The sequence below is a fragment of the Mustela nivalis genome (assembly GCF_964662115.1).
Source record: "Mustela nivalis genome assembly, chromosome: 11".
In the NCBI taxonomy this organism is placed as follows: domain Eukaryota; kingdom Metazoa; phylum Chordata; class Mammalia; order Carnivora; family Mustelidae; genus Mustela; species Mustela nivalis.
Genome location: NC_139030.1, coordinates 92,524,186 through 92,536,191, shown reverse-complemented (window position 1 = coordinate 92,536,191; position 12,006 = coordinate 92,524,186). Strand labels below are relative to the sequence as shown.

The following is a 12,006-nucleotide window of genomic DNA, read 5'->3' as shown; positions in this document are numbered from 1 at the left end:
CCTACCATTCCACTGGCTAACTATCTGACACCAGTCAAATACCTCAACTGTGACAAGTTTTCTTCATTTGTCAGATGGAGAGGATGATAATAGAATCCAAAGAAATTGCTGTAAGGATTCGGAGACTTAGTATACATGTGTTGGTTCAGAGTAAGCACCAGGTGAGTGTTACTTTATTATTGCTGTGAATCTGAAACAAAGCAAACAACTTCATTTTGAAAAATAAGCATCAGGTGGACAGTTTTCTCATGCTTATGGGCAAGATGAATAGTTTGCTTCACTGGCTGTGATAATGTCCTTAAATGCAGGAGCCTGGACACTTCTTGAAGGTGGAGTTTTGTCAAAATTCTTTGAACCTCAAGTAACTGATTATGTCTCGCATACAGACATACCCAATACATGTTGAGTGAATAATGAATGAATTTTTAAAAATAACCAAACATGTGGATTGACAATTTTCAGAAAAAGAATGGTATTCATAGAGAGTGGGCTAAATATTTAATATTAAATGCAAATTCTTTTCAGAAGTTTCCTTTGAAGTTTCAATCTACCTCTTAGAAATGATTCAGCAGTCTTCCCAAAATGATTGTTAAAGTCCAAACTATGGAAGTTTTCTGTTTATACTTCAAGTTGACAGAGAATATTTAGTCTCTTAAGTGAAAGAGAGTTGTACTTGTATCACCTCTTGACTATGATCATACCATCTTTTTAAGAGAGCCTACCTCGTTAAGAATTTTCATTTATTTATAAAGACACAGTTTTATTAGTTTGAATGGGTTGATTTTTTTGTTAATTGAATTGGTAGATTTTTAAAAACTAAGGTTTAACTAACATAAGACAAAGAAAACATTTCTCATCTTGAAATACTAAAGATATTTTAGAGTACTTATCATATTTCCCATGCTTGTGTTGCAAAATTAACAATACATGGCCTATCTTCATTGATAGAGTATATTTTTAATCTAGGAATCCTGTTGAAATGAGTTGCATAATTATTTTGTAATTCTAGGACTTAAAATATATTTGCACGACTTTATTTTTTATTATTTATTTATTTGTATTAATTTTTAAAAAGATTTTATTTATTTATTTGACAGAGAGAGGGAACACAAGCAGGGGGCGTGGGAGAGGGAGAAACATGTTCTTTGATGAGCAGGGTGCTTAATGCAGGACTTGATCCCAGGACCCAGGGATCATGACCTGAGCCAAAGGCAGACACTTAATGACTGAGCCACCCGGGAGCCCCTGCATGATTTCATTCCTCAGAAACAATATGGGAGGTGGTAGATGATTATTTCTTACCCTATTTGAGTCAATTCTTGCTCTGGAAGTGTAGATGGGAGGTGGGATGTTGAAAGCCTGAGGGACCAGGTACTCCTCAGCATCCATCATGTCTTCCAAATCCTCTTCATCCAAGAGATTCTGAAAGAACTTGCTGTCGTTTGGACTGGGAAGCTTCATGCGATCATCACCCTAAAAGTTTGCCCACCAGACAAAGAAAAGATAATTCTTCCTTTCTTCTGAAACATGCGGACTTTGCAGCAAATTTACGGAATATCAAAACAAGTGGTTGAAAATCCATGCACTCGTTTAAAAACATAATTCTTTAGCACAAGTACCAGTCATGAAGAAGCCTGTAACACACTTAGATGTGACAGGGTAGGATAAATACATTTAACAGATTGTGATAAATGCCATCAGAGATGAGTAGAGCAGGATACTCTGGCTGTTTTGAGGGAGACATCATCTATTTCAGATCTGAGAATAACGGTAGGCTTCATTGCCAGGATGTTTGAGCTGTGACTTTAAGAATAAATAATAAAGGGCAATAGATTTATCAACCTTTACTTTACTTTATTGAGTTGATTTGACATTGTAGTGTTCTCAGGACACACAGGCTCCATGATTTGTCCTATAACATAACACTGCTAACGTGCTAGCTTTCCAAATCACAGCACAAGGGGCAAATCATATAAATGACAGTGGGAGAGACACCAAAATCCTACTCTTTCTTCCTTCAACTATTTCTTCTACATGATTTTTTCATTTTTCAAAATTATAGATATTTTTGTAAACCATTGTTTGTGCAAATTAATTTGGGAAAAAGATAACTGGAAACTATTCTAAAACCTGGCTTTTATCGTGATGTCAGACTATTGATAGGAGGATAAATGCTACCTTGCTTTCCTGAGGAAAATTAATTCCTGAGGAAAAAGTAACTCAGGGTGTGTTTGGTTATGATTTAGGTAAAAATAATCATAGATAAATACTACAATTTTTAAATTATCTAATCCATTTTTTCTACTGTTTAATATAAAATGTTCTTTGAGGCTATCATTTGATTCATATGTACATTAATTCACTTGAATCTGAATTATTGCTTGGATACTGTATACCTTCCCAAACAAGACACATTAATAAATATGTTTTTAGGAAATTAAATGTCAATATATTGAAACTTTTAATTCACTGTCTTCAACCATGGCCAAGATTAAGACAAAAATCTATCTTTCTTTTATTCTGAAAAGGAAAGATTATAATAATGAATGTGATTTAATGCATGTTAATAAAAAGCAGAGTGCTCGAAGACTTGTCTGGGGATAAGGACTGCTTATGTATATGGATAATCATAATTATCTGCCTGTTTAGTACTGGGGGCCCTTGAATACTAAGGGAAGATTCTTAGAAGTAGTTGTGACATCAAGTGGAAGGTCCTTGTTTGTAAGTCATTTCACATGATATTCTGCTTAATCGACGTATGAGCAGTGATTTCCACAGTTCTAAAGACCAGATCTGTACCAACCTGAATAACTAGGTATCTTTGAGGGTCTCGAGCCATCCTCGAAAATTCAGCAGCCAGTTCCTTAAATTTAGGTCTACTGTCAGCATCAATCATCCAACCTGAAAATTCACACACAACACAAAAGTCATTCTATCCATAATTATGAAGAAGTAGGATGTTAATTTTATGAAAACATAGGCTAGGTTTGAAAAATGTTGTTTTAATAATAATAATGATCTAAAAAAAAAAAAACACAAAGAAAGCTAAAGAAAGAAACAATCCAATAGGTGAGCTTCTATCTCAATCAGTTTGTTGATATTCAGAAGTAAATGAAATATATGATAGAATAACAGAAATTTTTAAGGGCGCCTTGGTGAGTCAATGGGTTAAAGCATCTGCCTTTCAGCTCAGGTCACAATCCCAGGGTCCTGGAAGGCAGCTATGCTCACCACTATATCGCCAATGCTGCACAGATCCCAGGGTCCTGGGATGGAGCCCCGCATCGCATCGGGCTCTCTGCTCAGCAGGGAGCCTGCTTCCTCCTCTCTCTCTGCCTTCCTCTCTGCCTACTTGTGATCTCTGTCTGTCAAAGAAATAAATAAAATCTTTAAAAAAGAAAAAAGAATAACCAAAATTTTTATTTTATTGATCTAATTTAAAATTAATTTTTCTTCTTAGAAAACATAACCTAAGCTGACTATGGGAACTTACAGAAGCTTTGATTTCTTTTTTATTTCCTTAAGTATGGAGAGAATGCCTTTTTTATTTTTTAACTTTTTTTTGATGGTAATAGAAGAGGTGATAGGGATATATAATTTATTATTTTATGTCAGGAGTAACATGGAGCTTTGGTTACAATGCAGTACGCCAGCATAGCGGGGGGAGAAGGGAAATGAAAGCAACTTTCTCATGCTACTCTTTTCCTGGTGGGGAAAAAGCCAGTGCAAAATGATTGGTAATGTTTGTTTAGCAATAGCCATTAGCTTATCTAAGTACTAGCCTTTGCAGCATAAAAATACTATCAGCAATTTTCAAGGTATGTATTATTATTTAGCTGGGAGTCTAGATAAAGTGGGTCTTATCTCCCCAGGCTCTGTTTAGCTGATGAGATCACAAGAATAAAAGCACCTAGCTTTTCCTTATTTTCTTGCCAAATGACCCTCTTCCTAGGTATTAAAACTCATAAAAGCAAAGTAAAACTCCCTATTAGGCAAAATATTTTCCTCATTTTTCATTGTTTCATCAGAGCAGCTAAATGAAGTATGTAAATCACTTCTGATGCTAGTTATGAGATCACATCATATAATGCATGCATGTTCTTTAAAGTTCCTTCCATAGATGACTACTGAATGATGTTTGTTCCAATAAAGCTATAAGGTTTATTTCCTTTTTCCAGGAGTCCAATTTTTATTCTTGTTCTGGGAAGTCTTTGGGTGTCATTTCATGTATCATTAATATTAGCTGAATTTTTTTTCTCTCTTAACAAAGCTCAACTATTTGCATCCACTTAGGAAAAAAAAATGCTGTTGATACCAAGATGCTAATGAGGAAATAGGTGTTTCTGGAACTACTGGAATCAAAAAAGGTTAACTTCGCCGGGAGGTATCAGTTTCTTTCTAACTAAATGTTGAGTAAATAGAACTATGCTTAGAGAAAAGGGCAAGCTGACCTGAACTGGAAAGCACATTTTTATTTCTTCCCTCACTGACAGAATGTATCACGCATGTCATGAATATAAATCTGAGTAGACCTAGGTCCAAAGTCTCGTATTAATAAGATGCTTATTCACCTTCACCAGTTTGTTTCTCTGCTAACCCTGTGTAAATCAAAAGGGGAAAACCCCAGATTACACAAGAAAGATTGCTGAATGTTAATCTCACTTAAATTAAGCAGGAAACTCCAGAGACTTCCCTAATTCTATTTAAATTAAGAGCCTAGGCTGCCAAAACACATTTATAATACATATGTGTCTGGGGCATAGAAAGAAGAAAGAAAAGTAAGAGCGTTTGATGTAAACAAATGATCAAATTAAAAAAAAAAAACAAACATTCGTAATCTTTTTATTTCACTGCAGAAATACATGTCTTCTCACTTCCCATTCTGCCCTGCTAATTTCCTGTTGACTAAAACTGGTAAACCTATTTCCATTTAATTTATCTTTTTAAACTATCGGTTTCAAGCTTTCTTTCTTTATATTTAGATCATTTGTTTAGACCGCTATTTTCCTATAAAGATTACTAACATTATTGTGACTAATTACATCTCTTTGTGAAAGACAATTTGATTGTCACGGAAATGACAAGAATCAAAGTGAAATGAATCAGAAGAGTAAGAGTCATAGAATTTCAACTTTATAATGTGAAAGCATGCATACTGATGCATATTGCTTCCTATTAACAACAAGCCAAAAACACAGGTGTTTACAAGATTTTTCATAATTACTTTTGAGCTTTCACATTTTTTAATATATAAAAACATAAGGCAGGTAGATTAATCCATTCTATTATTTTACTAAGCGTGATGATGGTGATGATAAAATTATTTTGCAATCTTACATTTGACCATGACCATGTAAACGTCAATAGTGCAGATCGGAGGCTGGGGCAAACGTTCTCCTTTCTCTAATAAATCTGGGATTTCTCGGGTTGGAATTCCATCATATGGTTTTCCTCCAAAGGTCATCAGTTCCCATATAGTGACTCCTAAATTAGAGATCAAACATTTACATAAGCATGTTAACAACATAATTTGAAGAAACCAGCAGAATGCCAGTGACAAAAGAAAACTCCCTGGAAGGCAAAAAAAAAAAAAAAAAAAAGTCTAAAGAGGAGTGCCTGGGTGGCACAGCTGGTTAAGCATCCAGACTCTTGGTTTTGGCTCAGGTGGTCCTCTCAGGATCATGAGATCGAGCCCCACCTCAGACTCTACGCTCAGCGCCTGGTCTGCTTAAGACTCTCTTCATCCACCCCCCCACTGCCCCCATCACCACCACCACCACTCTAAAGTACATAAATAAATCTTTAAAAAAAGTAGTCTAAAGAAAGGCTCTTCAGATTTCTATATCCATTAGGAGAAGCCCAGTGACAAAATCTTTGTGGGAAATTCAATTATCTTACCATTGTCTTGAAATTTTTTAATGAGTAGCAGAGACAATTCCGAGCGAATGTCAGAATACAGAGTCTATTCCCCATTTCTACTTTTAGGTAATATTAATGTTTGCTGGTCCAAGTTAATTTTCACTACACAGCAATAGAGCCTATCAAACAATTTATTATATACATGTGTGCTCAGTATCAAGTAATTATGATTGCAGATAAAATCTGATGTTGACGAATTTTGAGATGACCATTTCAAGTCCTATAGGCTAAGCTGGGATGCCAGAATGATTACCTTATGTTATGGTAAATCATTGTGGCTCTCTTTTTGACTCACACAAAGAGAACAGATGGAATGAAACACATTCCTATCTTTAACACCTGTGAGAGCCTGAGGGATCCAAATATAACATAATACCTGTGAAATAGGTATCACAAGATTAAAGGGAATCAATAATAGTCGATTCCTTAGATAAGAAATCACTTTCTTGAACCACTGAAACAGTGATTCTGTAAAAGCAAATACCCTAAACACCAGCCTGCAAATAGCTAATTCTGATAATAATAATGTTTCTGGTTGGAACAATAGTGTATATGCTATAGGTCTCTTTATGATCTCATAAATATACAATTAAAAAGTTATCATTTCTTAAGGATAAGGATTTTAAGTTCATACATAGCAATCTCTGCATAAGATTCTTACCTAGTGAATTTTTATGGGTTCGTATAATACACAACATATGTTTTAATTAGGACTATGCTTTCTTTCCTACTGGAATGAATTATTTATTCAAACTGAGGTATTTTTAGCTTATAACAGTTATTACTGGCTGATAAAAATACAAAGCTTAAGATATAAAAGTACATGTGAACTTCAAATTATCCTTTATCATAATATCATTAACAATTACCTGATTTTTCTTGTTAATATTTTCATCTTATGATTCTTAGGTATAAAATAAAAATGTAACTAGTAACACAATTTAACTGTTTGATCTTGATTAAAATCCTACTTAATTTTGCATATTGAAGAATGGCTCTGTAGAACCAGTAATTAAGACTGAGTGTCCATGAGGCAGGCTGGAACAAGTTAAGAAGAGGATGGCTGTCCATTTCTATTCATTCAGTCAATATAAATACTTATTTATAGAATATGTGTTTAATGAGGGCATTTTGTTAACTTATATATGCAGTTATAAATGCTTTCCCTTCTCTATCAGAACTTCTAAAAAAAGGAACTTCTAATATAAAAAATCGCAAAGCAATTACAAATCAAAATAATAGAAACTATAATAAAGAGTATATAAACTATAATAAATATAAAAACAAAAGAAGGAACATCAAAACCCCCACCTCTGCCAATAATAATCCAATTATATCTTTGCAGGAGTGACCACAAGATAGGGTTAAACAGAGATGGATATAGAAAGACAGTCCCAGGAAAACTGAATCAGAAACACTCTCAAAACTTATAATCCTATAATTTGAACATAAACCACAGCCAATGCATATTTATTTTTATAAAATTAATTTTTATATTAATTTATAAAAATAAATACACATCTGGTGGCAATTTTCCACAAAGGTACATTGTAAACAACATTATTTTTCTCTCTGCCTTATATGCCTTTTGCAATCAACTATGATATATCATAAAAATCTTAAAATACCTTAGGATATGGGTTGATAACCTGGGCTATGTTTCAAAGCAGGGTACTAATCTATCTATCCATCTATCTATCTATGTACTTATATTAGAGGTTATTTAAAATTGCTTGCAGCAGATTGCTGCATTTAATTGAGGGAAACATTCATAGAAAAAAAGGAAAAGAAAAGTGATATATATATCATATATTAAAATATAAATTTCAAATATTAAGATATAAAATCTAATTTGTTTCATGTAATATATATATGTTAGATTTGTGTTCTGTGTAACCTTCACAGTTCAACAACTTAAATTTTTCAGCAGTTTCCCTATATTTGTCTAATCTCAAGCACAGCACACTTTCTACTTCAAAGCTTTTTTAAAATTTTTTTATTTTTTCCGTGTTCCAAAATTCATCGTTTATGTACTACACCCAGTGCTCCATGCAATATGTGCGTAGAATACACAGGACCTTTTTGGAAATTTTAAATAAATAGCATAGGTGTGTGGAGGTAAAAAACACTTTACAGAAATGACTTAACTTTTTTTTTTTTAAGATAATTTGTGCTTCTCTAGGTAAGAGGTATAAATTCTCTATGATTGAATGGATTAAGTCTTTTTCTAAAAATAAAGAACAAAGATAAAGCTAGACTTAAATTTGGTAACCTTAATTGTAACATACTTTCAAGTCACACTTTTTGCCTTTTGCTTAAAGGGCATCATGCTTTCAATTTGTAAGAAATACTGGTTCTTTGCAACATATTTAAACTTAGAAAAGGTCTTGATTCATTCTTACTACTACCTGGATGGACTTCAGTTGTAAATAGCCAGATAGATCTGATTATCTCATCTCAACAATTGAGTTAAATGCAATTAAATGAATATTCTAAGTTTAAAATCACTCTTTCTGGGTTCATATTATTCGTTCTCTAATGTATCTGTTTATTCCAAAGTAGTTTGTAAATTAAAATCAAAACTGCAATTAACAATATTCTCTTCTATTTCTCCCCTCACATTTGCTCTCACCTTACTGCTTTCAGTAATTGTTCTTTATTACAACAACCTCTTTCTTATTATAGAAAAGACATTCTTTTATTTTTAATATATGTTTTCAAAGAGTTTTTTGAAAAATCAAGGCTATGATGCTCTATGATATTGTTCCTAAACTAAAATTGGTTATTTTTTTTTCCATCAAAATTATCAGAAAAGTTGCTACCAAACCAAAGGTTATGGTAGACAACTGAGATTTTAATATATTACATTTTAGAGAACTAAGAAATATCTAAAAAAAAAAAAAAGACAGATAAATGATATAGTTTAGAGGGTTTTGTTTGTTTGTTTGTTTTGTTTTTAAGTAGAAGAGCAAAGAGTTAATTCCTTTTGGAAACAAGGCTTGTAAGTAGGTATTTCCAACAAAATAAAATAAACTGGCTTAAATATTTTACATGAGCCTAATATATTTATTTTTGCCTTAAATCCCTTAATTCACAAGGAAGACTTATTTACCATAGCTCCAAACATCACTCTGATGGGTAAATTTTCTGTAGTGTATACACTCCAGAGCCATCCATTTAATTGGCATCTGAGAAATAAAAAGAGAAATAAACAGTGAAAGTCTTATAATTATATAAAAAGACATTCTTATATTCATTTCCCAAAATATGAGTCTCTGGGCTTGCCTCAATTGTATTTTTTGATTGTGTATTTTTTGTATGTATAGAAAATACAGATATAATAATAATAAACATTTTTTAGTACAGAGAAAAATGAATTAAAATTTATAAAATTCATAAAGTGAATTAACCTAATGATATATTTGTTTTTAAAGGCTTCATAAACAATGAAAAGTAAAATAGTATCACTTTCTATAATTCTTAATTAATTTTCAGTAATTAATTCAGTTACTGGTTAATATTATGACTCACAATATCGATTCCAAACATTTAAGACATATGCTTCTAAAAATATGATCTTCTACCTTTCCCCCCCAAAATAAGATTCCTTATACTTTCACTTATTCTTTTTACCCTCAGAAAATTTCTGGCTACCAGTAAGATGGTCTATTTCTATACTTGCCCCCACTTTCTCCATCCATATAATTTGGTCACTTGAAACACCTAAAATAATGAATTCCAAAGTTAGGCTTGCTTTGTTCCCCAACCACAGATGATCTCCCTTGTGTTGGTTAGCCAGTATTGAAAACATGTACCATTCTCAGACCAGGAATTATATAAAAGAATGTGAGAGGGTCAATACCAATCTATCATCACTACAAGAAAAACAACTCAACTCACATACCCTGCTGATTAAGGGGTCAGCAGAGTTAAGTTTCAACTAGGGAGGGCAGCATTATATAGCTGGAAATATAATGAGATTCTATGGAATAAAGATAAACACTTCTACTCTGCAGATGAAAGCTTAAAACTAAACAGGCCTTTGAAATCATGAGGTTTGCTGCTCACCAAGGTGACACCAAGGCAACTGTATGACAGAATCACAGTATTCAGTGAAAAGGAACAGAAGACACACTGAAAGTGATTTCCCTATGGGCAAGGAGTTAGCCGACTTTATGGACTACGGACGTTGTGTTAAAGAAGTAAGTTTAAATCACAGGTGGCTTGATAAAGACTTAATGGTTACCAGGCATTTAGAGCTATAATGAATCTTGCTTTAGACAAATCCTACAGCTGTATTTTCTTAAGACAAGTGAAGTCATGTGATTTATAGACTTCTACTGTGCAATCTTGCAGTGAATTTCAAAGCTGTGGTCTCAAACTGCTGCAATTTGGTAGTAAACTGGCAGAACAGCCTAATAAAATCACGGAAAGATTGGGAAATACTATAAAATGAAAGTTATTTTTTAATTTTTCTTTTGTGATAGGATTTGATTACATATATAGTTACATAAGAGATCATATGAAGTAATGTAAAAATCATATACTACATGACATTCAAAAATCAATGTTAAACATTTGGAAGCCTATCATTGCAAAATATTTATAATCTATATTTGGGTGGCTCATGATAAATAAAGCACATGATAAACATATTTAAATGACATATCAATCACTTTTTTTGTTTGTTTGTTAGCATGTGTTTACACATCACCATAGGTTAAGGATGCATTTGCTTATTTCATTTGGCCTCTCCTGATCTAAGTTTTCCCACATTAAGCTAGAGGGACCTCTAGATGGAGAGGAGATATCCTCACAGTTTAGCCAAGAATGGTGATCTCAACAGCGGGTTGATGATGAAAAACAAGAGCTGGAACTAAGTCTGGGCTGAGACCATATGGCAGGAGTACAGTTGTCAGGCGAGGCCAGAGACTGGACAGTCAGAAAAGTAGAAGAGGCAACGGTACTGTTAAGATCCCCGGGATATAGTAGCCTACATTTTGGTGGAGAGCATCAGGTTAAATAAAGCAAATTAGTCAATCACATACTACAGTAAAGCTTAAAAAAATAGAGGCAGAAAAGAGAAATCTGTTTTATCTGGTGTAAGAGGATTAGAAACTAAACAGGATGAACGAAAGTTCCCGTGAGTTATGGTTCGTGGTATCCCGTGAGTTATGGTTCTTGGTAGTAGCCAGGCTTCTCCCTAATCGATGAAAGAACAGTAGTGTCTCTCTGTAGCGGTCAGTCCTGTGTTCTTAGGATCAGTGAAACAATTTCTATGGTCCTGGATTAAAGTGTAATTTCCAGTTCACTTAAGGATCCACCCACTTCCCAATACTGGACATGACATAAGGAGCACTAGAGATGAACTGCCTTATTTTGGCTACTTTCGGGAAATTGATATTGGTATATATAATATATTTGACCCTGGATTGGAGAGAAGGCAAATGGTGGAATTAAGATTTTACACTTTCCTAAACTCAGATTTAGTGGCCTCTTCTTCTATCATGTAAGAAGATAAAATATCATATTTTCAAGCCATAGTGCTCTAAAAAACACCCACCTTTCCTCCATCAGCATTATATTCTTTTTCATCTCCTTCTAAGAGTCTGGCTAGTCCAAAATCTGTGATTTTCACATGGTTTGGAGATTTCACTAAGACATTTCGGGCTGCTAAATCCCGATGAACAAGCCGTCTTTCTTCCAAGTACATCATTCCCTGAAAAACACCAAGTTCCAGAAAGAGAGTCAGTCAATGCTTAGGCTTTTCTGTTTGTCTAAAAAGCAGTTTCTTAGCCTTCAGTTGCAAGCGCTTGATTTCTTTAAGCAAAGCCAGAATCCTGAAGTATTTTAAAAATTAGGAAAAATCTGGGGTAAAAAGCAAACCACAAATAACTTTTGGCCCTTTTCCCCTAGAGTCCTATAAAGAATGAATTACCTGTACATGAGCTAAATGTTAAGTCACTTTTTCCCCTCGGAGTTGTTATACTCTTTTGCAAACACTTGCACTAGTGAGGCATACACGTGTCTCAGTAGGTAAGCTAACACACACTTGGACTGACCCCCATATTTCTAGTTGTTTTTTCT

The 12,006-nt window shown here is 33.7% G+C and overlaps 1 protein-coding gene across 4 annotated transcripts in view; it reads right to left on the bottom strand.

Moving 5' to 3' along the window:
• Positions 1 to 12,006, bottom strand: part of ERBB4 (erb-b2 receptor tyrosine kinase 4) — a 1,156,853-nt gene that overhangs the window by 39,105 nt on the left and 1,105,742 nt on the right. For all 4 annotated transcript variants that reach the window (XM_082691066.1, XM_082691068.1, XM_082691069.1 and 1 more), the window contains exons 21-25: positions 11,483 to 11,638; positions 9,032 to 9,107; positions 5,338 to 5,484; positions 2,804 to 2,901; positions 1,303 to 1,473 (exon numbers count right to left, since the gene is read on the bottom strand). In XM_082691066.1, coding sequence (XP_082547192.1) covers positions 1,303 to 1,473; positions 2,804 to 2,901; positions 5,338 to 5,484; positions 9,032 to 9,107; positions 11,483 to 11,638 — 648 coding nt within the window. The remainder of the gene's footprint in view (positions 1 to 1,302; positions 1,474 to 2,803; positions 2,902 to 5,337; positions 5,485 to 9,031; positions 9,108 to 11,482; positions 11,639 to 12,006) is intronic.